This window comes from Artibeus jamaicensis, unplaced genomic scaffold, assembly GCF_021234435.1.
Source record: "Artibeus jamaicensis isolate MK-2021 breed Jamaican fruit bat unplaced genomic scaffold, CSHL_Jam_final contig_65, whole genome shotgun sequence".
Lineage (NCBI taxonomy): Eukaryota > Metazoa > Chordata > Mammalia > Chiroptera > Phyllostomidae > Artibeus > Artibeus jamaicensis.
In genome coordinates, this window is record NW_026521913.1 from 808,168 (window position 1) to 834,048 (window position 25,881).

The window sequence follows — 25,881 nt, forward strand, 5'->3', positions numbered from 1 at the left end:
AGGGTGGGAGAGCTAGATCTAGCATTGCTCCTGGAGTCACAGAGACCATGACTTCAAGCCAGCTGTCAGCCAAATGCTCGTATCTTCCCTTCCTTTCCCATACTGCTGTGTCATATGACTGAGTCTCTCCAATTTGATTGAGACAGAGTTCTGGCCAAGATGGAGACATAGGTAGAAACCCTTCGCTTCCTTGCACACCAAGAGGAGGATAACAACCAATCAAAAATCAATAAACAGCTCTGGCTGGTGTAGCTCAGTGGATTGAGCACAGGCCTGTGAAGCAAAGGGTCACTGGTTTGATTCCCAGTCAGGACATATGCCTGGGTTGCAGGCCAGGTCCCCAGTAGGGGACACATGAGAGGCAACCACACATTGATGTTTCTCTCCCATTCTTTCTACTTCCCATTCCCTCTCTAAATAAATATTTTAAAAAATCAGTAAATAATCAGAAATGCCAGAAAATCAAATTGCATAGAACTCCAACAACCAAGGAATTAAAGAAATAGTCAACCAGAACAACCCGACTCTAAAATGCCAGTGGACCAGGCTGGTGGGGCTGGCTAAGAGGACCCTGGGCAAAGCAGCAGACCACACGGGCGAGGGCTGGTTGCAGCGAGGTGGCGGGCTGCCTGGGTGAGGCTGGCTGAACAGGAAACAGACTCAGAGCTGACTGTGAACTATGGTGGGGGTTGCCCCGGTGCGAGAAACTCCCAGTCTCACAGGAGGGTTCCTAGAAAAGTATGCTAGAGGCGAGCAGGCGAACCGCACTGTTTCCTCTCTGGCCCTTCCCCCTTAGGCAGTGCCCCAGAGTAGCAAGGACAGTTGCCCTGCCCTGGTGAATACCTAAGGCCCCTCCCCCTTACAACTTAACAGGCACCCTGAGACAAAGAAATAGGGCCCACATGAAACAACAGAGCAAAACTCCAGAAAGAGAGCTAAGTGATGAGGAGATAGCCAACCTATCTGATGGAGAGTTCAAAGCCCTGGTAATCAAAATGCTCACAGAACTGATTGAGCTTGGTCAAAAAATGAAGGAACAAATGAAAGATGCCCAAAATGAAACAAAGCAAAATATTCAGGGAACTAACAGTGACAGGAAGGAAACCAGGACTCAAATCAATGACATGGAACAAAAGGAAGATTAAACATCCAACTGGAACAGAATGAAGAAATAAGAATTCAAAAAAATGAGAAGCTTAGGAACCTCTGGGACAACTTGAAACATTCTAATATCTAAATTATACAGATGCCAGAAGAAGAACAACAGCAAGAAATTAAAAACTTATTTAAACAAATAATGAAGGAAAATGCCCCCAATCTGATGAAGGAAATAGACTTCCAGAAAGTCCAAGAAGCCCGGAGAGTCCCAAAGAAGTTGGATCCAAAGAGGAAGACACCAAGGCACATCATCATTAAGTTACCCAAGATTAAAGATAAAGAAAGAATCTTAAAAGCAGCAAGAGGAAAGGAGACAGTTACCAACAAAGGAGTGCCCATAAGACTCTCAGCTGATTTCTCAAAAGAGACCTTGCAGTAAGGAAGGGACTGGAAAGAAGTATTTGAAGTCATGAAAGGCAAGGACCTACATCCAAGATTGCTCTATCCAGCAAAGCTGTCATTTAAAATGGAAGGGCAGATAAAGTACTTCCCAGATAAAGTCAAGTTAAAGGAGTTTATCAACACTGAGCCATTATTATATGATATGTTAAAGGGACTTATTGAAGAAAAGGAAAATCAAAAATACGAACAGTAAAATGACAACAAACTCACGACTATCAACAAATGAACCTAAAAAAATAAAAGAAAGAAAAAAGCAATGAAAACAAAAACTAAGCAGGACTTCTGGCCAAGATGGAGGTGTAAGTAGACATATTGTGCCTCCTTGCACAACCAAAATAAGGACAACAACAATTTCAAAACAAAATAACAACCAGAACTGACAGAAAATTGAACTGTATGGAAGCCCAACAACCAAGGAGTTAGTCCGACAACCAAGGAGTTAAAATAGACACATTCATACAGACCAGTAGGAGGTATGGAGTCGGGTGGCTGAGCAGAGGGGTGTCTTGGCCAAAAAGTGGTGGCACCGGGCTCGCAAGAAGGCAGCTGGCAGACCTCAGACACAGGTTGGCAACAGGCAGATACAGCGAGGTGACTATTGTGAAGCAAGGCACTGCGTACAAGGAGGCTGGCGAACTGAGCAGTTTCACATTCAAGTGCTGATAAACCAGGTGAAACTGGGAAGCAAGGCAGACTGCGCAACCTATGGTCCCAGAGCTGGGAAATAAAACCTCAAAACACCAATTGAAAATGTATGTGGGGGTTGAGGACCTGGGAAAGACTACCAGCCTCACAGAAGAGTTTCTTGGAGAGACCCACAGGGTCCTAGAATGTCTACAAGCCCACCCACCCAGGAATCAGCACCAGTAGGGCCCAATTTGCTTGAGGGAAGTGATGGAAGTGACTGCAATCCAGCAGAGAGCAGAGCAAGCGCCATTGTTCCCTCTCAGACCCCACCCCCACATACAGTGTCACAACCCAGTGACGTGGATTGCCCCACCCTGGTGAACACCTAAGGCTCCACCCCTCATATGTAACAGGTGGACAAGACCAAAAATGGCCCAAACAGATCAGATCAAAGCTCCACAGCAAATACAACTAAGTGACGAAGAGATAGCCAACCTATCAGATGCACAGTTCAAAGCACTGGTGATCAGGATGCTCACAGAATTGGTTGAATTTGGTTGCAAATTAGAAGAAAAATGAAGGCTACACTAAGCGAAATAAAGGAAAATGCACAGAAAACCAACAGTGATAGGAAGAAAACAGAGACTCAAATCAATGGAGTGGACCAGAAGGAAGAAAGAAACAACCAAACAGAAAAGAATGAAGACACAAGAATTCAAAAACATGAGGAGAGGCTCCAGGACAACTTCTAACATTCCAATATCCAAATTATAGGGATACCAGAAGGAGAAGAGGAAGAGCAACAAGTGGAAAAGTTTTATCTGAACAAATAATAAAGAAGAACTTCCCTAATCTGGCAAGGAAATAGACTTCCAGGAAGTCCAGGAAGCTCAGAGAGTCCCAAAGAAGGTGGACCCAAGGAAGAACACACCAACGCACATCATAATTACATTACCCAAGATATAATGAAGGAGGGAATCCTAGAAGCAGCAAGAGATAAGGAGATAGTCACCTACAAAGGAGTTCCCATGAAACTGTCAGCTGATTTCTCAAAATGGAATCTTACAGGCAAGAAGGAGCTGGAAAGAAGTATTCCAAGTCATGAAAGGCAAGGACCTACACCCAAGATTGCTCTATCCAGCAAAGCTTTCATTTAGAATGGAAGGGCAGATAAAGTGCTTCTCAGATAAGGTCAAGTTAAAGGAGTTCATCATCACCAAGCCCTTATTATATGAAATGTTAAAGGGACTGATCTAAGAAAAAGAAGATAAAAAACACATATAGTAAAATGACAGCAAACTCACAATTAATAAAACCACACCTAAAACAAAAGCAAACTAAGCAAACAAGTAGAACAGGAACAGAACCACAGAAATGGAGATCACATGGAGGGTTAGCAACAGGGAAGTGGGAGGAGGAGAAGGGGGGAGAAGGTACAGAGAATAAGTAGCATAGATGGTAGGTAGAAAATAGATAGGGGAACGTTAAGAATAGTATGGGAAATGTAGAAGCTAAAGAATTTAAGACACATGGACATGAATCAAAAGGGGGGAATGTGGGTGAGAGAGGGTATGCAGAGTGGAGGGGAATAAAAAGGGGGAAATGGGACAACTGTAATGGTATAATCAAAATATATTTTAAAAAAGAATAACCCCCCCAAACTAAGCAAACAACTAGAATGGGACAGAATCAGAGAAATGGACATCACAGGGAAGGATTTCAGTGGGGAGGGGGAGGGGAGGAATAAGTGGGGAAAAGGTACAGGAAAGAATCAGCATAACTGGTAGGCATTAAATAGACAGGGAGATGCCAAAAGTGGTATAAGAAACAGAGGACTCAAAGAACTTCTAAGTACAACCCATGGACATGAACTAAGGATGGGGGAATGCTGGAGGGTTGGGGGGTGCAGGGCAGAGGAGAGATAAAGAGGGAAAAATGAGGAAAACTGTAATAGTATAATCAATAAAATATACTTAAAAAATAAGTCTCTCCAATCCCCTAAGAGCAGACTCACACTTTCATCTCAGCCCTCTCCACAGCTTAGAAGGAATGAAGACTAAATAAAGCGCCTTCCTTGTCCCTTTTACCATTCAGCCAATGACATGGGGCCCGGACTGGGTCAGCAACTTGCCCAAAGTCCTACAGAGCCTCTGAAGCCAGGGGTTTCTGAAGGGCCAGTGGGCTTTCCCAAACCACCCTCAGTTCCCTGCCCTCCAGGCCCGGAAGCCCCCTCACAGGATAGACGCCCCAGCCCTCCTGCCTTACTGTCTCAGCCAGAATGGTGCGGTATTGGTCACACTCGGCCTGCAGGGTGCTCTGGATCTCCTCAGACTCCCTCAGCTTGGAGGCCAGGTCCTAAGGGCAGATGGCAAAACAGGGCCGACTTAGACAAGCACGAAGGTGTCTCTGGTGGCCTGATGAAACCGAAACACATCCCTTCCCAGGGAAGGGAGAGCAAGTGGCAGCCCCTCAAGGGTGGTTATGACTTGCTTACCGAGGGGGGCTCTGTGTTCACTGGCAGTTGCTTCAGCAGTTCTGGGCCTTTCTCTCTGAGTTCCTGGAGCCACTCGGTGTAATTCTGTAACAAAAAAAGGGGGCTAAGTGACATTCTTGACGAGCAGTGGGGTCCCAAGGAGTGCCCCCTCTCCACTACCTGGTGGGGTGAATCAGAGAGGACTGGGAACACGGCCAGCAGGGCCTCCTTGGTCTGTGCCTCCGTCAGGCTGAGCTGCTTTTCCGATACCTCCTGTAAGGGGAGTGGGGGATGGCACTGTTCAGATGCGGAGCTTTAGAGCAACCTCTGGGGCGTGTTTTAGAGATGCTGGGGTCTCCACCCCAGGAAGGGACAAGGGTCAAAGGAGAAAGTGGACAGCTTCATGACCATCCCACAGCCTGTGTCAGGTCAATTTTAAACAGACTGGTCTAACAAAGGGGGATAGCAGGCTGGCCCTTGTGACAGGTATGGGTTAATCCAATACCTCCCAGCAGATCCTTAAGCCAAATCAGTTCTCAGTTCCCAAGTCACCCATGTGTGTGTGTGCATACACTACGGGGAGGGGGGAGGGGGTCAAAGCTACTGTGGAAGCCAAGCACAAGGCAAAGAAGATGTATCTCCCACTAGCCACTAGAGTTATGAACTACTGCTGGGCAGTGGCGGTAGGCCCCCTAGTAACCTGGAGGAAGGAAGAATCAGTACTCCTACTTTGCAGAGCAGGAATCAACTCAGGATGAGACCTCAGTCAGGGTCACATCCCTCCCAAAGCGTGACTCATGCTGTGGCCATGCCATACCAGGCCAGTGCCCACACTGGTCCTCCTTGAAGCTCCCACTCACAGCTTAAGGACCAAAGGAACTGCAAAGCAAAGCCTAAGACAGCAGCACCCCCTGAAGACAAATAACACCCCCTCTCTCCACACTCTGCAGGGGTGGGGGGTGACCACAGGAGATTTCTGACAAACAGAAAAGTCTTCTGTAATAACCTGTTCCCAGCAAGTTGAACCTACTGCCAGCTGTGCGATAATCTCAGCATGGCCTGAGACCTGCTTGAGCCCCAGGGGCAACATTAGGAGCTCCAACTGGTTTAGAGCTGTCGATTGATACTCGGGACTGTGTGTAGGGAGGATATATGACAAACAGACACCCTATAGCACCACATGGTCAGGATTCAAGTCTTAGAAGCAGACTCTCCTTGACTCACGTATTGATCCACAGACAAAGCCCATGGCCTACCCCTGACCACTGTTCAGGTCCCGTCATGGGAGTTTGAGGCCAGAGCTGGTAGACCCTCCTGAGCAAGTCAGGTGATAGCTCTGGTCACAGATTCTGCATTTACCACAGAAAAGCCAGACGGGCTCCCAGGTCACCTCTGGGGAGTCTCTGCAACAATGGGACCTGAGGCCAGCCCTCCACCTTCCACCTCATCCCAGGGTCTCATTTTATACAACCTTTGGGCTTCCTGGAAAGCTCATGAAGTCAATGCAAAGCTCCTGATAACAGAACAGACATTTGCTCTGCATCAGCAAGGATGGGAGGGGAAAAGCTGGCCACCTAGGGCCCTACATTGGGGCTGAAAACGTGTGGCAGTGGGCGAGGCCTCCACTTGCTGCTGCTGCAGGCCATGTCCCCAGTCAGAGCTGTGGCACTGGCTCCCAGCCTAGGGCTCTAGAAGTGATGTGACGGCCCCAGATACTGAGACACCTGCACTCTCTCCAACCTGGAGCACAGGACCAACGTGGACATCAGGGCTTGAGTGCTGTTAAAGTTGTGTCCTTTACCTCTGTGACTTACTGTAAAGAGCAATACAACCTGCTGAAGCATGATTTCAGAGGGTCTGAGAAAGCAGCAGGATCAGACAAAATACCAGGGTATCGAAGATGGCTCAATGTTCAGCTTACTCATAAGAAGTGTAGCCAGGTGGGCTCACAGCCCCAGTGGCCTCTGTCTCTGCCCCCTGATGGCAAAGGGCCGGGTGAGAAAAAGCAATCGAGGGTACATTCCCCTGCCGTCTTATGAAGAGATCAGGGGAGAGGGGAACAAGGAAGATGAAGGAGGCTGGGGCACTTCCTGTACCGGCTCCTTGGAAGGACCCTGGTGTGGATTTCTGAGATGCTCCAGGGCCAAGGCTGCGCCGCACACAGGGTGTCAGTTTTGTGTTTTGCTAAACAACACAAGAGCTGCTGATCAAGACTTCACTACCAGGCAAGACAAGGATGGGACTCTGACCTTGGCCTGGGTCAGGGAACGCAGCTTTTCCTCGAAGGCTCTCTCAGCCGAGGCCAGTGCCTCCATAGCCTTCCAGTTCTTCTCTCGGAGGTCCTGAGGGGAGGACAGGGAAAAAGTCAGCAGCCAGACGGGACAGCAGCTGACGTATTCCCCACAAGCTGCCTCAGTGGGTCTCAGCAGGGCAAAGTCTCCCGGACCCCACTCTGGATTCCACAGGGCGCCTGCAAAGGGACAAAGTGACCTTTCTCTTGGGCCGCACCCACAGGGCCTCTCTCAGGCAGCACTAACACAAGGCCAAGGTGCTGCAGCCCCACTATGGTGGGGTGGCTGTGTCATCAAGATGTGAGTAGTCTGAGCATCTTTTCAGGGAGACTACTCTGGAGGAGGGATGGTCAGTGTGACTCCTAAAAAAGAAGAGGCTCCTGTTACCAAATGGTAAGTACTGACTCCTTGGCTGGCTTTGGCCAAGCCAAGAACAAGTGGGAATAGGTGCAGCCTCTTCTGGGGAAAGCAGACAGGGCTACCTGAAAGCTCAGGCTCTCTGAGGTGCAGTAGGTAGGCAGCCTGGTGGGAAAGATACAACCAAGGCTCCTTTGCATCCCTCTGCCCCCCACAGAGGAAAGAGACTTCCACATCCCCTTTTCCTGATGCTAGCCTCCTCGCTACAAGGTGACTGACCACATGACCCTGGCAAGGCCAATAGACACACTCTGTCCCCATAATGGGGGCTACATGTCAGGACATATGACCCAAGCTGATCTAATGGGAAGTCTGCCCTAGGTCTCTGGATGAACCTCAGGGGCAGAGAGGCTTCCCGAACCCCCAAAGACAGGCTTTCAGCAGTGAGTAGCACAACAGGACATAAAGAGGCAGCTAGGCCCCTTCCATACTAGTCTGAGGCCAGCCTCATCCCCGCCCCTGTGCACATGCATGCCCTTTGACACACATGCTATTCTCAGCCCCATCACCTCTCTGTAGATATATTCCCAATACTCACGTTGTTCTTCACTTTCTGCTGCTCAACCGCCTCCCTGAGTTCAGTGGCCTCCTTTTCCAGACACCACAGCTGGGACTCCAGCTCCTTGAAGCTGGAGGGAGATAATTGGGTCACTGCTGGGCTCTGAGGGCACACAGCCCCCAGTCTTGTCTCAGGACTAGCCAGGAGCACCTCCCACTCCCCTGACTGCCTTGTGGGACAAAGCTTTTGGAAAGACCAAGCAGCTATCCACTCCCCTAACTCATCCTGAATGCCCTGGGACCAGGGTACAGACCCCAGAGGCCACCAGAGTCCCACTTGGTGACAATGGCCACTGAGACTACAGAGGTGAGAGGCCAGAGGCCAGAGCAGGGATGGACCCAGACAGTTGAGTTTTGGGGAGGCTATTTCCTCTAGTAAATCAAGCCCACTTCTAGTTACATATAGCTCTTGGCCAACCTGGTTCCACTCTGTTCCCACAAAACTTGCCAGCTGGCCCTTCTCAGAGGACACCTGAGCTATAGACTCATGTGGCATTGTCACCTGCACACCCACAGACTCTGAGCAGCTCACTGGGTACAGCAGGACCATACCTTATCCAAATCCTAACTCTGCTGAGACTCAAAATCTCCTCCCTCAGTCTATGCCCAGCTCCAAGAAAGCAGCCCCAAGATGACCCCCCAAGACGTTGGTCCCATCTTTTCATGCTTTTCTCGAGAATCAATGGCCCAATGAACTTCATTCAATCTCATCATCCAGAAAGCAAAAGGCTGACACTACAACCATACTAGCTGTTCTGAAGAACAGGCTTCAGATGGGCACTCGGATGTGTCACCTCCTGCATTAAGATTTAGGACCAGGAAGGCCCCAGAGACATATGAAATCTAAAGTCCAGAGTGATCATGCTGACCTGAATCAGCACAACCAGAGCCACTTGGAAAGTGGGAAGGAAGCCCCACCAAGGACACTCCTGCCAGAGGAAGGCTGCCACTGCCGACAGATGGGGACAAATATATCTGCATTTCTTATTATGGGCCATAGGTGAAAACTTGTTGATAACCACCATTCTAATGCATTTAGGAGTAAACATAATTTCAGCATGGGCCGAGCACGCTGGTTATCCCAACCACCCTACCTGGGAATGGATACCCACTATACAACGACTCACATTTTTATTCTAAATACAGTTTGCAACTGGCCTTGAAGACAGTTGTTGATTCCTTAGATGTTGGTTTCAGGCCACAGAACCCTCATCTCACCCTCAAAATTCCTAGGGGACCCTTCACAGCTCTTCCCTCCAGTCCCTGCATTATGCAACAGCTCGTCTCCAGCAAACTACTCCAGGAGGGTCCCCAAAAGAACAAAAGCCCTGAGGAAGAAGACTCAGCAGGCCAGTGGCACTTCGGACACACTGACAACCACCCACTTGGTGACCACTGAGTTCTAGAATGTCTAGGGCAAGATAACTCATTTCCACCACAAACAGAATGGCTGGGCCTAGACACAACTTCCAGAAAAACTGTCTGAAAAGGAAATTAAAAAAAAAAAAAAAAACAATTTCTGCCAAACACATCTGGCATGACGTGAAAAATTGGAATGAATCCTATTTATACCATGACTAAGTGCCCTAGGAATTCGCTGTGTGGCTGGAATCTGACCTCAAAATACAAGAGAGCAAAACCTAAACAAATCAACCTCTCTACCCCAACACACACCATAAGAAACAAAACTCCCCCAAGCTTTCTGGAAAAAAAATACACTGGAAAAGGAAGATGGAGAGGATTCTGCAAGGCATTTGGGGCCCTCTGGACAGCTGGCTTCTGTCCTCAGCCCCCAAACCCTGAAGCCTGGAGCCAGGGAACACGGGCCATGGACTGTAGAGACACACAGGAGATGATTCACTGACAGCAGCAGCCGCCAGAAAAAGGGACACCTTCCATGATTCATCCCCACGTGGCTGGTCTGTGTGGATCCCTGGCCAAAGCAGCCAGGACCCACCTCCTGAGCCCATGGGCATTTGCTAAGGCACATACCCCAGATGTGACAGTTCCAAAGACTGGCCCGGACTTGATGTTGGCTCTGGCCTGAACAACTACCTATAGTCCCTGAGCACCGCCTAGTGCTGGGCCCCCAGCAGGGAGGGAAAACAAGGTCTGTCAGCAGTGACTTTACCTTGCAGATAAATCTTCCATCTGGTCAGCTCTGAACTGTACCTACGTCCCAAATCTGTGCAAAAAGCCTGGGCCACCTCCCACGTTCTCCATTTGGGGTGTGAAAACATTTTTCCTATTTGATTTATGACTTCAGTCTCTAAAGTCCCTCACCTGTAGACACAGGGAGAACTCCTGACCAGCTACTCCCTCCCTATCGAGAGATGGATAGATGGCAGGAGGTGCCTCTGCTGAGGCACGGACCCTCTCCACACAGATCAGTCTTGCTCCTCGAGAGAAGGTAAGGAGCTATTTGCAAGGCTGTCTTCTTTTCTGACCAGCCTATTCCCTGTCCTCAAAGTCACTGCAGGAATGAAGAAAAGGCAGAGGCCTCTGAAAGGGGCTCTTGCCAGGGAAGTCACGTGCCCTGCTGAAAGCTCTGGCTCCCACGGCCCTGCACCCCGTGCTGAAACTACAGCCCTCCACCTCCACGTACCGTGCTTGTTGCTGGTCGACTTCCACCTGGCTGGCCTGAAACAAGAGACAGAAAGCTCCTTAGTTACCATAAGACTCAACTCATTTAGCAACTAGCCGAGGGAGGGGGAAGTTGCTGTCATCTCCCTACACAAGGAATCAGGACTTGATGGTGTTCTCCCTCCCCTCTTATTAACCCCCTGGGAGGAGGTGCCAGCTGACCTGGGCACCCTGGACTTCCTGGGCCTGGCCTGCCTCCAGCAGGGCCTCAATGGATCGAATTCTCTCTGTGAGCTGTGAGTTCTCTGCTCTGGACTCCTTGAGCTGTCCACGTAGACCACTCAGCTCCTCGCACTTGCTCTTCACCTCCGCCTCAGAGGACTGTAACTTGCTGTGCAGCTCTGTGCCAGAAGGGGAGCAAGAGTGCGTCAGTGGCAGCAAACGCCGGAGATGGATACCACACCTGCCGCTTAGCACACAGGCACCAAGGACTCCCTCCCCCCCCTTCTCTATGGGCCTGGGGGTTTAAGACTTTCTTCTGACCACTACGGTGTCTTGCTAGCTTTGTTCTCAAGGATTCATTAGGGTAAGATCAAATGCCTTCAGATCACTCATGGGAAAAATGATAAACACATAAAATGGATTTCAGCCGCAATTCCTAAAAATCTGTTCTATAGGAAGCTGGCTCCTATTAGCTGTGACCAAGGGCAGGGGTCTACTGGGTGTGTCCTCCCTCAATGACCTCAGATAAGTCCCATGGCCCTAAATGTCATTCATGTGTGTATGACTCTGCAAAGTCCCAAAGCTCTGGTCTCATCCCCAAACCCAGCCTCAGCTGCTTAGCACTTCCCAATGAAGCTCTGCTTAGGCAGCGTGAATCCAGTCCTCCGACCTCCCCATCACGAGTGCCCTGCTTTCCTGTGTCCTACCGCTCACCTACCTTCGAGGCCCAAGGATTCTATTTCCACCCTCTGCCAAGTCCGCCTCTCCCTCACCAGCACCTCTGTTGCTGTCTGAATCCAGCCCTATTGCTCTTCGGCCTGAATGACTGTGAGAACCTCACCCCTGGTCTCCTGGGCCACTGCTGCCCCTCCAGTCCACTTTCTACCCAGCATCAGAGCATCCAGAAGTGCAAAGGGGATCATGCCACCCCCTGCCCCAAACGCTGTGAGCACTCCTATCGCTGAACATAGCACCCAAACTCTTCACAGGGAGTGTTACGCACCTGGCCCCACATTGGCCACTTGCCTTCTTGCTTCAGTCACTTACCAACCTATTTCTTGTACAGTCCAAGTTTAAGTTCATTCCCATTTGCAGAAGTCTTATGCTGATCATTCTGCCCCTTCCTTCCCATCATCTAGACCTCAGCTTAAACATCCCTCACCCAACCAATTGCTTAATCTAAAGCTACACCTGGCCCACTGGAGCAGGGGTCAGCAACCCAAGCCCATGGGCCACTCCTGTTTTTGTAAATAAAGCTTTACTGAAACACAGCCAGGCCTGTCTGTTTATATATCGTCTGGGACTGCGTCTTCACTATGTCAGCAAAGCTGAGCAGTTGTCACAGACACCATTCAGCCCATAGAGCCAAAATCATTTACTACCTGGCTCTTCACAGAAACAGCTTGCAAACGCTACTCTAGGTCATGTTGTCTATTAGGTCTGTAGAACACAAGGCTGTCTGACCCAGTCAATGAGTGTCTACCTACCTATGTCTGTCTCTCCTGCTAGAACATTGCCCTGACGCCCACTGCTTCACTGCTGGCCATGCCCTGGTGCTGGTAGCAGTGCTCTGCCCATGGCTGTCACTCATGGTGAGCAACTGGCCATCAGGCTGTCACTGACAATGTATGTCTTATTTCACTAGAGGCCTTTGGTGCCAACTTCATCATCTTTCCCTGACTGTGAAGTAGACCTGTAAGCACGGGGGACTCAGGCCCACCTTCCAAATCTGGCCTTGTGAGCTGAGCCAGGAGAGCCAGAAAGGTCCAGAAGAAGTCAGTGAGGAGGCAAACAATGATCTCAGGAGCACCTCAGCTCACCCACAGTCATGACTCTAGCTGAATTCCACAGCAAACAAAGACAGAAAGAGCAGCATCTTCGGCTACCACCTAGCCCCCACAGGCTATGTCCCCCTATACTCCCCACATCCTACCCTCAGAAGCTCCACTCCCTCACCTGTTCTACCCTGATTCAGCTCTCCCATGGAGGTGAGCCTCACCCCTGAAGCTCTAGTCTGTGCCCTGACAGGGCGCAATCCATACTTCACAGACTAACAGGACTGGCCCACTTTATGGATTCTGGCCCCAGCACAGACCCTCCTGCCCCTCTTGGGGACTCCAAGCCAAGCTTCCACCCTCACCAGCCAGCTGCTGTTGCTGTTCCTGGGCCTTCTCGGCGTCCGCCCGAAGGCTGGCGTGGCTGGTCTGTGAGCGGCAGAGCTCCCGGCTGACCTCATCTAGGCGCTTCTGCAGGGCCTCTTCACTCTCCTTGTGAGACGCCTGGAGAACAGGCAGAAGGAAAGGGCCATGAGGATACAGAAGGGAGGCCAGACCCTCCACTGGCTCTGAGGATGTGCAGGACACCCTGCCATCTACCCCAATGACTTTTATAAAACCTGCATGGATTTCTAAAGTCAGTACATCCACTGGAAAAAGCCAGGAGACCATGCCCACCCCAGCCCTGAAGAGCTGGCTCAGAGGTCTCAGGTTAAAAAGAATAGTCACAAAAAGGAAGAAAGAGAAGTTCATTCCAGCATGGCATACAGAGACACTTCCTATAACTTAAACCCCCCAGTCTAACTTGGAGATTTACGGAGTGGGCCCTTGTACAATTCACGTTTACTGAGTTTTGCTGTGTGAGGCACTGTTCTAGGCCCTGTGCATATGTCACTTGGTTAATTCCCAGCCACCCCGTGAGACAAGTACTACTGTGATGCCTATGTTACAAATGGGAAAGCAGAGGCCCTCACTGTCGATATCATGCTCTGGTCTCCCTTACCACCAACGGCCAGCACTCCCAGAACCGAGTCCTTGGTGTGGCCCCAGGGTGAGGATGTGTAACCCGAGGCCTGAGATGGCAGAAGACGTTCAGAGTCTGGGGCTTATTGATGAGAGCCAGGCCGAGGCCTTGGCCCCAGGCTGGGTCTTTAGAAATGACACAGGTAGTGACAACACCCTGGGCACCAGAACCACCCGGAATCCTTTAAACCACCTCGGGTGGCCATGCCCACCCCAGCAGCTCTGATTTCATTGGTCTGGGTGGACCTGCTTTACATGAAAATCAGTAAACACGAAATTATCCACCTCAATTCCACCTAAATAATCAAACTGTGTTTATTTGTCCATATTCCTTTTTAGTCTCTTATAGACAGACAAGCATCAGTCTTTCAATTTTGTCTGCCATTCTCATCCCTTCCACAAGACAGGCCCATTGCTCTATGTGCCTAGATTCAATGAACAGAAAAAGAGCACAAAGCCCTTCGGGATGGAAGGATTTCCTCATTACCCAGAAAAGTTAAATGAAAAGCAGGCATGATATCAAGGCTCTCCACACCCTGTCACCCTGTCACCCTGCCCCAAAACAGGCCGGCTGGGGGATCCAGACGCAGTCAGGCCAACAGGCAATCAGGGCAGCCACACTAGATACTGCCCGGCGCACTTTGGGGACAGGGGGACAATCTTTCTTCCTCTGGAGAAAGGGCATCTTCCTGGGAAAACAAGAGCTTCTTGGCCACATCTAGATGCTAAGAAGGAAGAACTCTCACCTAGCCTTGAAGCCAGAAGCTGCTAATGTTAGTTGGGACAGCTATGGCTGGAACTGTGGTACCAGAGATGGGACTGAGTGTGGGAGATCAAACAGCACTAGGGCTGGACCTGGGTTTGAAATCCTACCTCTGGGTAAATTCGGGGTAGTTGCTTAATTTCTGTGCCTCAAATTTCCTTATGGGTAAATTCCGGATAGTAATATAACCTACCTCATATGCTTACAATAAGAATTAAATGAGTTAATGCTTGTAAAGTGCTTAGAACTTTGGGTCGATGCTTAGCACACAGAAAGCACCCATCTGAAGCTAACAAGTTGTAACTTTTATTCAGGAGGCCAAGGTTGGGGGTTCCAGTTCCAGCTCTACCTGAGTCTCCAGTTGTCAGTCATGGCTAAGAAGGCATGTCTCTATGTGGCTGGGCAACGACCCGTCCCTGCTACACAGGCAGGCTTGGTGGGTAGAAGGAACAGGGCACTGAGGTGACTGCCACTACAACTCACCTGCAGCTGTAGAACCTGCTTCTCGAAGGCGGCTGCTTTGGCCTCCAGAGCCTTCCGCTGCTGCTCCTCCTGCCGTGACACCTCTGACTTCTCCACCAGCTCCTTGCTGACCTTGCTGAGCTCCTGCCGGAGCTTGGCCAACTCTGCGTTCTGCCTGCAAGACAGTCACCAGCCCCCAACTGACACACAGAAGAGGGCTCAAGTCAGCTGTTGCCAGCCCGAGTGCTGTCACTGGCTGACTGAAACGGTGATATGATCCGTCCCACTGGGATACCTGCTCTTTCCTGAGTAGTTATACAAGTCTTGGAGTTACTATCAAAGCCCCTCTTGCATTATCAGCCAGGTGTCTGGACCAGAGACAGCAAAGAGCAAAATGTGCACTAAAATATCCCAGAGGTGCCCATCCCTGGCATCTGGAAATTCAGATAGAAAGAAGGCAATACACTCTTTTTCTCATTGCGAACCAGGGTCCAAACAAACCCTGGGATGTAGACTGCCCTGCTTCGACGCCCCTGCAGGGCCGGTGGCAGTAGCCTGTTGGAGATGTCCACGTACCTTGTTTCACTGGAGGCCACCCAAAGCAGGAGGCTGAGGCACTTTACAAAACATAGCCCTCACCACTACACAGAAGGTGAATCTCAGGACCAGGGAGAAGTTCAGAACGGAGGGAAGAAGACTTGCTTGACAGGAAAAGAGTGGCAGCTCAACTGCCTTTTCTAGTGTAATCAGCATGCTTCCTTCACTAAACACCTCTCTCCAGGACAGGACTGATGGTCCAGCCAAGAAACAGTACCAGACAAGACGAAGGGGACAGACAAGACTGCCCACAACTCTGGGAGGCAGGAAGCCTGGCCAAGACCAGCTCTGTCTGGTGCTGGGAGCTGCGGGGGCGTCCCACCTCTGGACTTGGATTTCCGCATCTGCACCAAGGAGGCCATCCAGAGCCCTCTGCAGGGATGTCTGTTTCTGCTTTATAGTACCAAGATTCAAGATTGCAGAGCTCAGAGGACAGGCCAGACTCCAGCATCCTGAAAGGGAGATGAAAGGCTGGGTGGGAGGCCCCGTGGGACTGATCTGCAGCTCTAGGAGTGGCCTGGGAATACCCATCCCACATGGGCAGTGTTTCCACAGACACAGTCAGCAAGCGGCTACCAGATCTTCATGCTTTGAAGCTTTCCCCAGGACGGAAACCACAGCAAATATGTGCAGGGGAAGCCAGAGTGTTTCTCCATCCCCGTGTTCACCTTCTGCTTATGGCTGCTGAGAGGAAATCGCCACAAACTTCCAACCAAAACAACAAGCCAGGATGGAGATGAAGATGTGTATACACATACAACCAGAGGAAACCTCTAGAGAGAATGCACCAGCCTGGGAAAGGTGGCCTTCGGGTCTCACTCCATGCCAAAAGGGCCCCCAGCAAAACAGAGGTGTGGGCACTGATTTCTCTCCCTGGTCTAGATCCTGAGCCAACATTCCAGCTAAAGCACACTCAGGCGCCTGTATTCTCTGCCTTAGTCAGTTCTCTTGGCATAGGGAGATGTTCTATGGATAATGCAATTCCCCAAAAAATCCCTTCAGGATGCTTCAGGCCAAGAGAAGGCAAAGAAATGTGAATCAAAAGGAAATGCAGGGGGTTTCCTCCGGGCCAGCCTGTGGAGACCCTAATGCTCAAACTAGAGAATCGAAAGAATGCCAAGGTGTCCTGAACATGGTGAGGCTCTGCCGCCCTCTGGGATCGGCCCACTTGCTGTGCACTTCCTAGAACTTCAGGTCCAAGGAAGCCACACTGAGATCAAGAACTCTGCTCTGCAGTCTGGGTTGGTATGCTGTGGAACAGTACTTATCACCAATGCATTAAAGCACACGTCCCACCAGCACAGGAGACCTCATCCCCAGTGGAGAATCAAGAAGCTCAGGCCCTACACCATAAACTCTGATCTTAGACAATTCACTTGGTGTTGATACTCTGAGCCACAATCAGGAATTTCTGAAAGCCTCAAAGCAGGATGTTGTGAAAAACAGACATGGAAAAAGTATCTGCTCACCCAGGAAAAGCATATGCTGGTCACAGCCAGGACCTGAAGGGCACTTGATCACATGGGCATGAGCTCACCTCTCCCTGCAGCCTGGCCACATGAGAGGATGCCAGCCATGCACTGGAAGGCTCAGCTGCTCAGAACCACATAAGACATGGAGGATCAACATGGAGCACCAAATGTGGAGATGCAGAAGGGCACAGCCAGCTCCAGATCCAGTAAGAAACTAGAGTACACACACCACAGCCTTGCAAGAGCCCCGGGGACCCTCCCCAGTTATGGAGTCCCCTGGACTGTGCTGTCACAGTGACTGGGAGCACTGAGCTTACTTGCTCTCCATCTGGCTTGTGGCTTGGTTCAAGGCGTCCCTCAGGATGGAGTTTTCCTGCTGCAGACGGGCCAGCTGTGTGTTAGGGCCATTCTCCAGCTGCTCCTGAAGAGTCCGAATCTGGAAACCATTGATAGGGTATCAGAGTGCCGCTTGTCCTTACAGAGGGAGCTGACTTCTGGAGCAAAATTAGTGAGATCACAGCCTGCAGACCAAACCCCAAGGGTGCTGCTTCTCCACATGAGGTGGGGACGACCTCCAAGAACAAGAGGTCTGAAAACTGAACAGCTCCAGCAACGGGAGCTTGGGGCCAACAGTGAACCCCAGCCACACACCTCCTCGCTCCTCTGCCTTCCAGCTTACGGCCTCCAGGTGGCAAAGTTCTTAGCCCAGGGTCCCAGACATGCTCCACATACACTGCCTCCTAGGTCTGAGACAGCCACAACCACAGCCCATAACTAACCCAAGGGAGCCTCAGTTCCTGCCCTCTGGCCTCCTGTGGCCCACCCTGAGCAAAGCGCAGGTTTGAGCAAATGAGGCCCAAGGTTCTTAACTATTCAGGTCAAGCTGTACAGGCCCTCCCCTGATCCCATTCCAGACCTGTGCAGTTTTTAGGCCTTTTGCTTTAGGTGATCTTCCCAACCTCAAGTGGGTTGATCAAGTGCAGAGCCAGCATCAGTCTAGGGTCACATGAAGGCTGAGAACTTGACCCACAGGCACTCAGGAGATGGAACATGAGGCTGGCCACTTGGGACCACACTATTTTCAAAACGTGCTCTTTACAATGTATGTTACATCTTACTGGTTAGTAATATTGAATGCAAATGGTAGGGTGGCTGCCAGTACCTGGCCAGATAAAACAGCTGCTTCCGCCACAAAAACGAACCAGATTCTGCATACCCCACCCCACTTTCACCCCCGAGGGCATCCTGAACTGCCTTTTGGGAACTATTCCCATCCTCCATGGCCCGACTATGCCCCCACCACCCCTGCCCACCTTGCCCTGCAGCTGTTGAACCTCCTTCACATGCTCCCGGTAGCTGGCCTGCATTCGGGCCTGCACGGCCGTGATCTCCTGCTCCCTGGCCACCAGCTGCTTTTTTACTTTGGCCTCCCCAGCTGCTGCCTTCGCCTTTTCTGCTGCCAACTCCTGGAGAAAACAAAGGGCAGAGAGCTGATTAGGCAGGGGCAGCGCCACAAGATGGGACCAAGATCATTACAACCCAGAGCATCGGGTGGAGCTGGGAGGAGCTTCAGAGCAGAGCCATAAGACCCCTCTACCTGAGCACTCAGACAGATCCGCACCAGCCACAGCAAACAGCAAGCAGGAGACAAAAGGTCCCCAGAAAACCCTCCTGACCTGACCAGTTAAGAGCTGGATGTCAGGACTTGACCACAATGGATGTGGTGGACACAGAAAGGAGCTAAGCAAATACAGCATACTGTCCCCAGGCTCTCCAGACACTGGCCCAGTCCTGCTATGATTACAATACTCCACTTGGCTCGGTCCCCAACATTCAGGCCCCAGAACACCTACTTCTACTAGAGCACCTTTGTCAGGACTGACAAAGCCCCAGGTTTTTATGACTTGGGTGGGGACATGACTAGGGGGTCAGCCCCATAGTCCTCTACCCCAGGCCAGGGAGTATCTGCTCTCAGCAGTGTTGGATGCCATGACGAACACAGGATGCTGGGCCCGGGGACTCAGAGGCTTTGGTGGAGGCAGAATACAGGGTGGGAAGGCCAGGGGGAGGGAGAGAAGCTGGCTGGGATCTCAGGGAAGCAGGGAATCACAGTGCGAGCAAGTGTTCTCCATCCAGGATGCAACTACTCGGTGTGGGTCTAGTTGGCCTGGGTGATTGGGATGTAAGTGTCCCAGGAGACTCAAGGCTTTGCCCCTTTTCCATCCTGGGCAGTGAATCAGAGAAGTGAGAAATCCTCTCCCTTTCCAGGCTAGGGCTGCAGGGAGGCCCACCCTAAAGGGCCAAAGTGTTCCTCCTGACCCAGATGGTAGAGAACTGGAGGCCAGGAGAGGAGCTGGGAGCATCAGGGTTGCCACTGGGTGCCAGAGCTTCTCTGTGTGCCTGGCATTCCTTTGAACCAGTGGTCCCCAAACTTTCTGGCACCAGAGACTGGTTTCATAGAAGACAATCTTTCTACAGAAGGGTTGAGGGGGCAGAGCTCAGGCAGTAATTCGAGCGAAGCTTCGAATGCTCACTCGCCACTCACCTCCTGCTGTGTGGCCCAGTCCCTAACAGGCCATGGACCAGTATCAGTCCACAGGCCAGGGGTTGGGGACCTCAGCTTTGGACCACCTGGGACCCACTGGTCCCACTTTTCAAAGACAATCCTTCTCCTGGCTCCACCCAGAGTGAGAGCCCACAGAGTATGATGTCCAGGCTTAGAAACATTTCACTGATTATCTACAGAAATGGGAAGGGTGGCTGATGTTGTACACTAACTCTGGGGCAAGCAGATGTCTCACTTGATTCTCTTAGTAAGATGAGGATCTTGATCCCCAGTTTAAAGCTGAGCTCACTGAGCTTTGGGAAGAAAGATGTGTCTCAGGCAGGGGAGCAACTGTATGTGGTAGAGGTGGTCTGGAACTTGGGGCTGTCTGAGTCCAAAGGAGTCCCAGACAGTGGGAGAAATGACAAGGTGCCTCACTCCTCTGGCTGGCCTGGCACCTCCAAAGAAGTAGGACAGGGCAATTTAGCAGGAATTCCAAGTTTCACCAAGCTTCCTCCAATACACATGCCCTGCCAGCCCCACCAGCAAATCTCCACACACTAGCAATGCAGGGGGACCCGTTCTAGAACAGGATACAGGCTTGGAAGAAGAAACCAAACCTCAGAGAGACCCTAGAGTGCCCAGAGCCACAGCAGCAGCAGGTAGTGCAGCTACACTGGTTCAGACACCCACAGACTGCCCACCTCTGCTGGCTGATAGACACCCACAGACTGGCACCGAGTATTAGTCTAGGAACAGCCTCCCCCCCACCCCAGGCAAGACTCATGCAGTTCTGGGTACCCAACTGAGCTTAGGGCATAAAGCTGGCAACCTGTTGGGAACAGGATCCCAAGGCCACGAGAATTCAAAGGGATTTCCCTTACTTTCACCTCTGGGTTTTTTTAAGAACAGAGGGAGACCAGCTTTTCCTCAAGGATTTGTTTACCCCTCCTTGGCTTCTTCTTCTTTTAAGAGCTCAGAATCCCAGGATTCTTCTTACTTGTCAAATTCTTAATTCAGCTGCAAGGGTCAGATTCATTTTCTTGAAAGGCATGCCCAGTGGTGGTGGGGAATGGGCTGCGAAAGGCATGGCACCCTCACAGGCACCGCTGGCCCGGAAATGGCACTCTGCTCTCCAGTCCAAGAATAAGTTCTGCTTGGTATGAGTTTCCAAGGCCTGCTGATGTGGACAGTAGGCGGCTCCCACCAAAAAGGTCTACCACCAAGAATGTCTCCCACCCCACCGTGGGAGAATACCCACCTTAAGGGGCTCCTCGACTGTGTGAAGCTAAACCCCAATCTCCCACGTCGAACAAACACAGGATGGGACCTAGTCCAGAGCTTTGCCTCAGGATAGACACCCCATGACAGGGTACCTGGTACCTAAGATGGCAACAGCTAGAAAGGTGGTTTGCCAGAAGGACTGCCCCAGAAGCACGCATGTTCCCTCAAACCATGTCCAGAAGACTCTCAGAAGGCTCAGGGACCTCAGGGTGCCTCAGCCTGTGATTAACTCCTGCAGCTGGTGCCTGAAAAAGGCCTTGAGCCCAACTCTGCGGACACTTCACCCATTTGCAAAGCACAGATCTATCCAGGGAACAATCCACAAGGACAAAGAAAACATGAGGAGGGAGGCAGATCCCAGCCCTCTCACCAGCTCCGGTGGGGAATTAAGAGAAACTTCCACATTGTCAATAATTTAGTTTCTTATATAACTTTCCTCAATGGTGCTGGACTAAGAAATATGACAAGAAGAAAGTCAACACATCAGATCCATCCGAAACTCCCAACAGAGAAATGCAGGTACCCGACACCCATGGGTTCCAGAAGCACAGGGAGGAAAAATGGCAACACGAGAACCATCAGGGGCATCCTCTTAGCGGGCCTCAGGCCTTGGCAGCCACTTGCTGACAAGCAGTCTGTTTGGCTGAGCCAAGCAAGGCAGCAAGAGTCACCAGGGACAGACACAATGGCACATTAGTGCAGCGATGACCTCTGTGCTGAGACAAGAAAATGGGGGCTCCAGAAAAATTCCCCAGGTCTAGTAAATTAAGTCTTCAAGCATAGAGAAAAAATTTTCTGCCAGTCAGGCAGTGACGGGCATTTGAGGCTAATGGAAGAGGAAGAGGAGGACCAGAGGTGGTGCTCAGAGTATAGACTAGGGTCTGAGATTAGGAGCCACTGGCGGTGCTTAAAGAGGGCCTCACAGGATCAGATCAGCACTTAAGAGCCCAATTGGAACTCCTATGGCTGCAGGGAAGAGGATGTAGTCAGAGAAGGGAGGGCTGGACACACCATCAGATATCTCTACCTTGGAGCAAAGGCCTGGGTTCCCAGAGGGCAAGATGAGTAATGCAAATGCACAGGTCCCTACAGCTGGCAGCCAGGGAGATCTACAAGGGGAGGGCTGGAAATGCACCTAGACCTGAGGAGTGTTTACAGATTAGCTGCCACTGTGATTTTGGAAATCCTGTAAAGCAGCCACTACGGAGGGAGAACAGTGAGTGTCCTGCACAAGGGTCAGTGTCTAAGGGACCTCCTTTTGTAGGAAGCACTTGCTCACGGTGGCTGGAGACACCAGCAGTGGGGAAGAGAGAAGCCAGCATCACTGTCAGATGTTGCTTTTATTCACTCATCTTACCTGCAGCCCATCCTAAATTAAAGGTGGCAGGCACAAGCAACTAGCCAGGCAACCACATGGCCAGCCAGCTGTGGGAACACTCACTCCTGTTTCCTCTGTTTACTTTGGGGGTACCAACAAACTCTGTTTGTCCAGAAAGAGGATATGAAAGAATGGCTCCTGAAACCAGCAACTCTTAACCAATGGTGTGCTGGTCAGCTGGTTTTCAGGAAGGAGGATTCTGATTTGTAGCACTGGCCCACTTCCATGGTATTAATGCTCCTGGCCTAGGGCACACTACGGCACATCTACCAGGAAGAGACATGCTCAACTGGCACATGGGGGCAAGGCAAATGGCTCCAGCCACTTTGCATTTAACAACCCAAGATGGGCTCGAGTGAAGGCTACATGTGGAAAGTCTTGAGAGAGACCACTCCTCCCCACAGGCACAAGTTACCAAACTCTACTACAGGCTACAGAGAACTACATTTTTCTTCCCTTCTCCTGGGCAGTGCATTAACCAAGTGTAAGAAGTCAAAGGCTCATCTTCTACTCCTGCCATCCCCTACCAAACAAACTTTCCCATTTGGCTTGGAGCTGCATCCCTCCAATGTAAGACAGAAGCTCAGACTGACTCATTTCCAATTCTTCTCAAATGAGCAGATGGAGGTGCCCAGAGGAGAGACTGCAGCCCAGACACTGTGGGGCATTCTGAGGCTCAGGCCACCCCCCTGTACCCACTGCACCAGCAGACAGGCAGGTAAACAGGGAGAGGACAAGAGCAATGCTCAGCATTTTGCTGGGAAAACCTAGCTCCTGGGCTGGGGCACCACAACTTTCTCCTCAGAAGGACTGGGGAGGGGAAGCCTCAGTGAGTTCTGGCAAGGAGAGAACAGCCCTTTGTGCAGTGTCCTGGTTTATCCTACTGTTGTTCACTGAGTACAGATGTTACACACCAAGCCATCAGCTGACTCGAGGAGCCAGGCTTTCCCTGCAGGATCACCTCACAGGCATCAGGAAACAGAGAAAAGCGGCCCCTCCACCCACCTCCCCACAAATTTTTCCTTCAATTCTCAAGAAAATAATTGTGGATCAACTGTACCCACCCTCCCTTCAGGGTATAGACTCTAAAACAATGATCCATCACTGTGGGGCAGGCCAGCGACATTACGGTCCACCCTACCACACAGAGGGCCCTAACCCTACTTAATGTTCCTGCATTCTTAGTTTTGAGAAGGGAGCCACCACCTGGCAGAGCTCCACAGGGGCTCCAGAGGCCGGCCTCAGGCTCCACACGGTCACAGTGCACCCCGGTTTGACGGGCAGTTAGAATAGACAGGCCGAGCAAGGAGCTGCAGTAGGGAGGTTGACCCCACAATCCAGAGGCTCTCGGGACAGGACATGCACTCAGCCATACCTTATTGAGTTCCCTTAGTTTGCTCTTGGCAACAGCTGCATCTTCCTGCTCTGTGGCCAGCAGCTTTTCCTTCTCTTCCAGCTGGCGTTTCAGAATCACCACCGGGTCACCCTTCTGAGTGGCCTACAAATGTCCACAGAGCCATGTTAACAGAGGGTACAGACAGACACTTGGTTTGTTCCTCCCAACCCAGCAGTCAGACTTTGACCCAGGAAAAGAGCAGAGTCCTCATAAAGTAGGAACAGACACTTCAAGATGAGCAGGTGTCACGCTGACTCCAGACACTTCTGGGGGAAAGCACCCCTGCCTTAGCAACCTAGTCTGCAGGGCCTCCAGGGCCCACGTGGACAGAAGCTGTCTGGCAAAAGCGCTATATCTTTGAGGTAGTTTTTAGGAGCATGGTGTTTCCCATTAACTTGAGTCAATGTTAGTTAGGGCCTCTTTCTGTCCCACTGAGGGGCACTGGTCATTGTTTCTGGTTCAGTACCCACCCCTTAGATGCTGTGTGCAGCTCATAGCCATTGGCTGAAGCACAAAAGCCATGGGATGGAAAGTACATTCTGGGAATGGAAGCCTAAGTTGAGTCAAGGCCTCTCCTTCAAGCAAACAAACAAACAAAAATCCTGACCTTCTCACAGCCAGGACACCTCCTGTCACTGCCACCACCCCACCCCTATGCTGAGTAAGCAATTCCCTGAGACGACATGACACATCACAGCTTAGCAAGGGCCAAGAGGGAAGGAACGCCCACTAGCCTCTCAGGACACTCCTCAACATCTCTACTAAGTTGCCACAAAATTCTTTACCAAAATTACCTACAATTTTACTTCTGATTAAGGGTCAGATAAATAGCATTTCCTGGCAGCAGCTCATTCACTAAAATACCAGAGGGTGGGTGCCAGCCTCTGAACTGGCCAACAGCAGGAGGGAAGGTGCTCCTGGGCCCATCACAGGGTTTCCTTACTCAGTGTGTCCCTACACACCGGAACCCTGGCCACAAACCAGCCAGGCTCCAGCTCCTGTGTTCTATACCCAGGCTCCCTGTAACTCAGAGCTCTGCCCTGGCTCTGAGTTTCAGTGGCTTGGCCATGGCTGGGCTGTGGCAGAAGCCAAAGGATCTGCAGGATCATTTGTGCAGCCTCTGCTTGAGAAAGGGCAGCAGGGTTCTGCCAAAATAATTATGTGGAGGCTATTCCCTGTGCAGCTTGGCAAGCCAGGTGTGGCCAGCCCCAGGACCAAGTAACCTCCACATCTCACAATCCCTGAGAGAGAGGGGGAAGGGACAACTACCCAGGTCAGCTGCAGAGACCACTGAATGTGGGTGAGGGAGGGTGAGCTCACCTTATGCCAAGTATCCTGAATGACACCAGCCTTCTCAGACAGGATCTCAATGAGCCGCTGGGCCTCACCCTCATTGAACACCATGCTTCCAACCGTGGAGACCAGCGTCTTGTAGGGGAGGTAGAGAGGACTGTCAGTGTCCAGGGGCCCTGTACAGACAGAAGGATCAGGGACTTACACACAGACATGAACAACCAAGCCCGTCCTACACCGAAACAGCAGGGGTCAATCAGAGCCAAGCACTCTGTCGCCTGGGGTATGGCTCCTTGACTCACGATGGGTTTACATCCCAACGAACTCATCATAAGTTGAAAATACCTAAGTCAAAAATGCACTTAATACACCTAACCTACTAAACATCACAGCTTAGCCTAGCCTATACCTTAAATGTGCTCAGAACATTTATATTAGCCTACAGTTGGGCAGTCAACAAAATATATAGCTGTTTTATAATAAAGTGTTGAATATCTCATGCAATTCATTATGCATATTGCTTCTGAATCATCATAAAGTTGAAAGACTGACTATAGGTGGAACCGTCATCAGCTGGGGAGTCTGTGCACAGAAATGGAATAACTGAGGTCCCTGCAGCTGAAAGACAGCCAAGGGGGTGCCCAAGTAAAGACAGGCAGGGGGTTCCTGGGCTGGGGGTGATACTCCTTACCCTCATCATCAATATGAACAGCATTAATCTAGGCAATGGTACTTTCCCCTTTTTTCTCAGACAAGATCCCTCTTTTTTCCTTCTTTTCTCAAACAGCCCAGCAGGTCCCTGCATGACCAAGCCCTATGGCCCGTGGATCCTGACTGAGCAGCAAGCCTGTCATTTCCCACAAACACAGATGCCTACGGCCACACCCCTGCAATCACAGGATAAGCATGGAAAGCAAAAACCCCATGTTCCCAAGGTTGCTGCTTCTCTTATGTTTTAGGGGAAAGGAGGCTGCCTCCCACACACCCGGGTTCAAACACAATGTCCAACTCTCTCTGGAGGAAGCTTAGGCACATTTTAGGAGAAGGAGGGCCAGACTGGGTTCTTCAGGAACGGGCCTGCCCATTCCTGGGGTCATTAGTGACCTCTGGAGGAGGCAGAGCCATCTGCCAAAAACCAACTGTCACCTCTGAAACATTCCTG

At 50.9% G+C, this 25,881-nt stretch overlaps 1 protein-coding gene across 1 annotated transcript in view; it reads right to left on the minus strand.

Moving 5' to 3' along the window:
• RRBP1 (ribosome binding protein 1) overlaps positions 1 to 25,881 on the minus strand; it is a 75,185-nt gene that overhangs the window by 6,790 nt on the left and 42,514 nt on the right. The window contains 13 exon segments of the mRNA XM_053670949.1: positions 4,453 to 4,542; positions 4,682 to 4,765; positions 4,841 to 4,933; positions 6,910 to 7,002; positions 7,907 to 7,997; positions 10,532 to 10,566; positions 10,732 to 10,910; positions 12,872 to 13,010; positions 14,776 to 14,929; positions 17,141 to 17,259; positions 18,137 to 18,289; positions 23,406 to 23,528; positions 24,747 to 24,895. Of these exon segments, the coding sequence (XP_053526924.1) occupies positions 4,453 to 4,542; positions 4,682 to 4,765; positions 4,841 to 4,933; positions 6,910 to 7,002; positions 7,907 to 7,997; positions 10,532 to 10,566; positions 10,732 to 10,910; positions 12,872 to 13,010; positions 14,776 to 14,929; positions 17,141 to 17,259; positions 18,137 to 18,289; positions 23,406 to 23,528; positions 24,747 to 24,895 (1,502 nt within the window).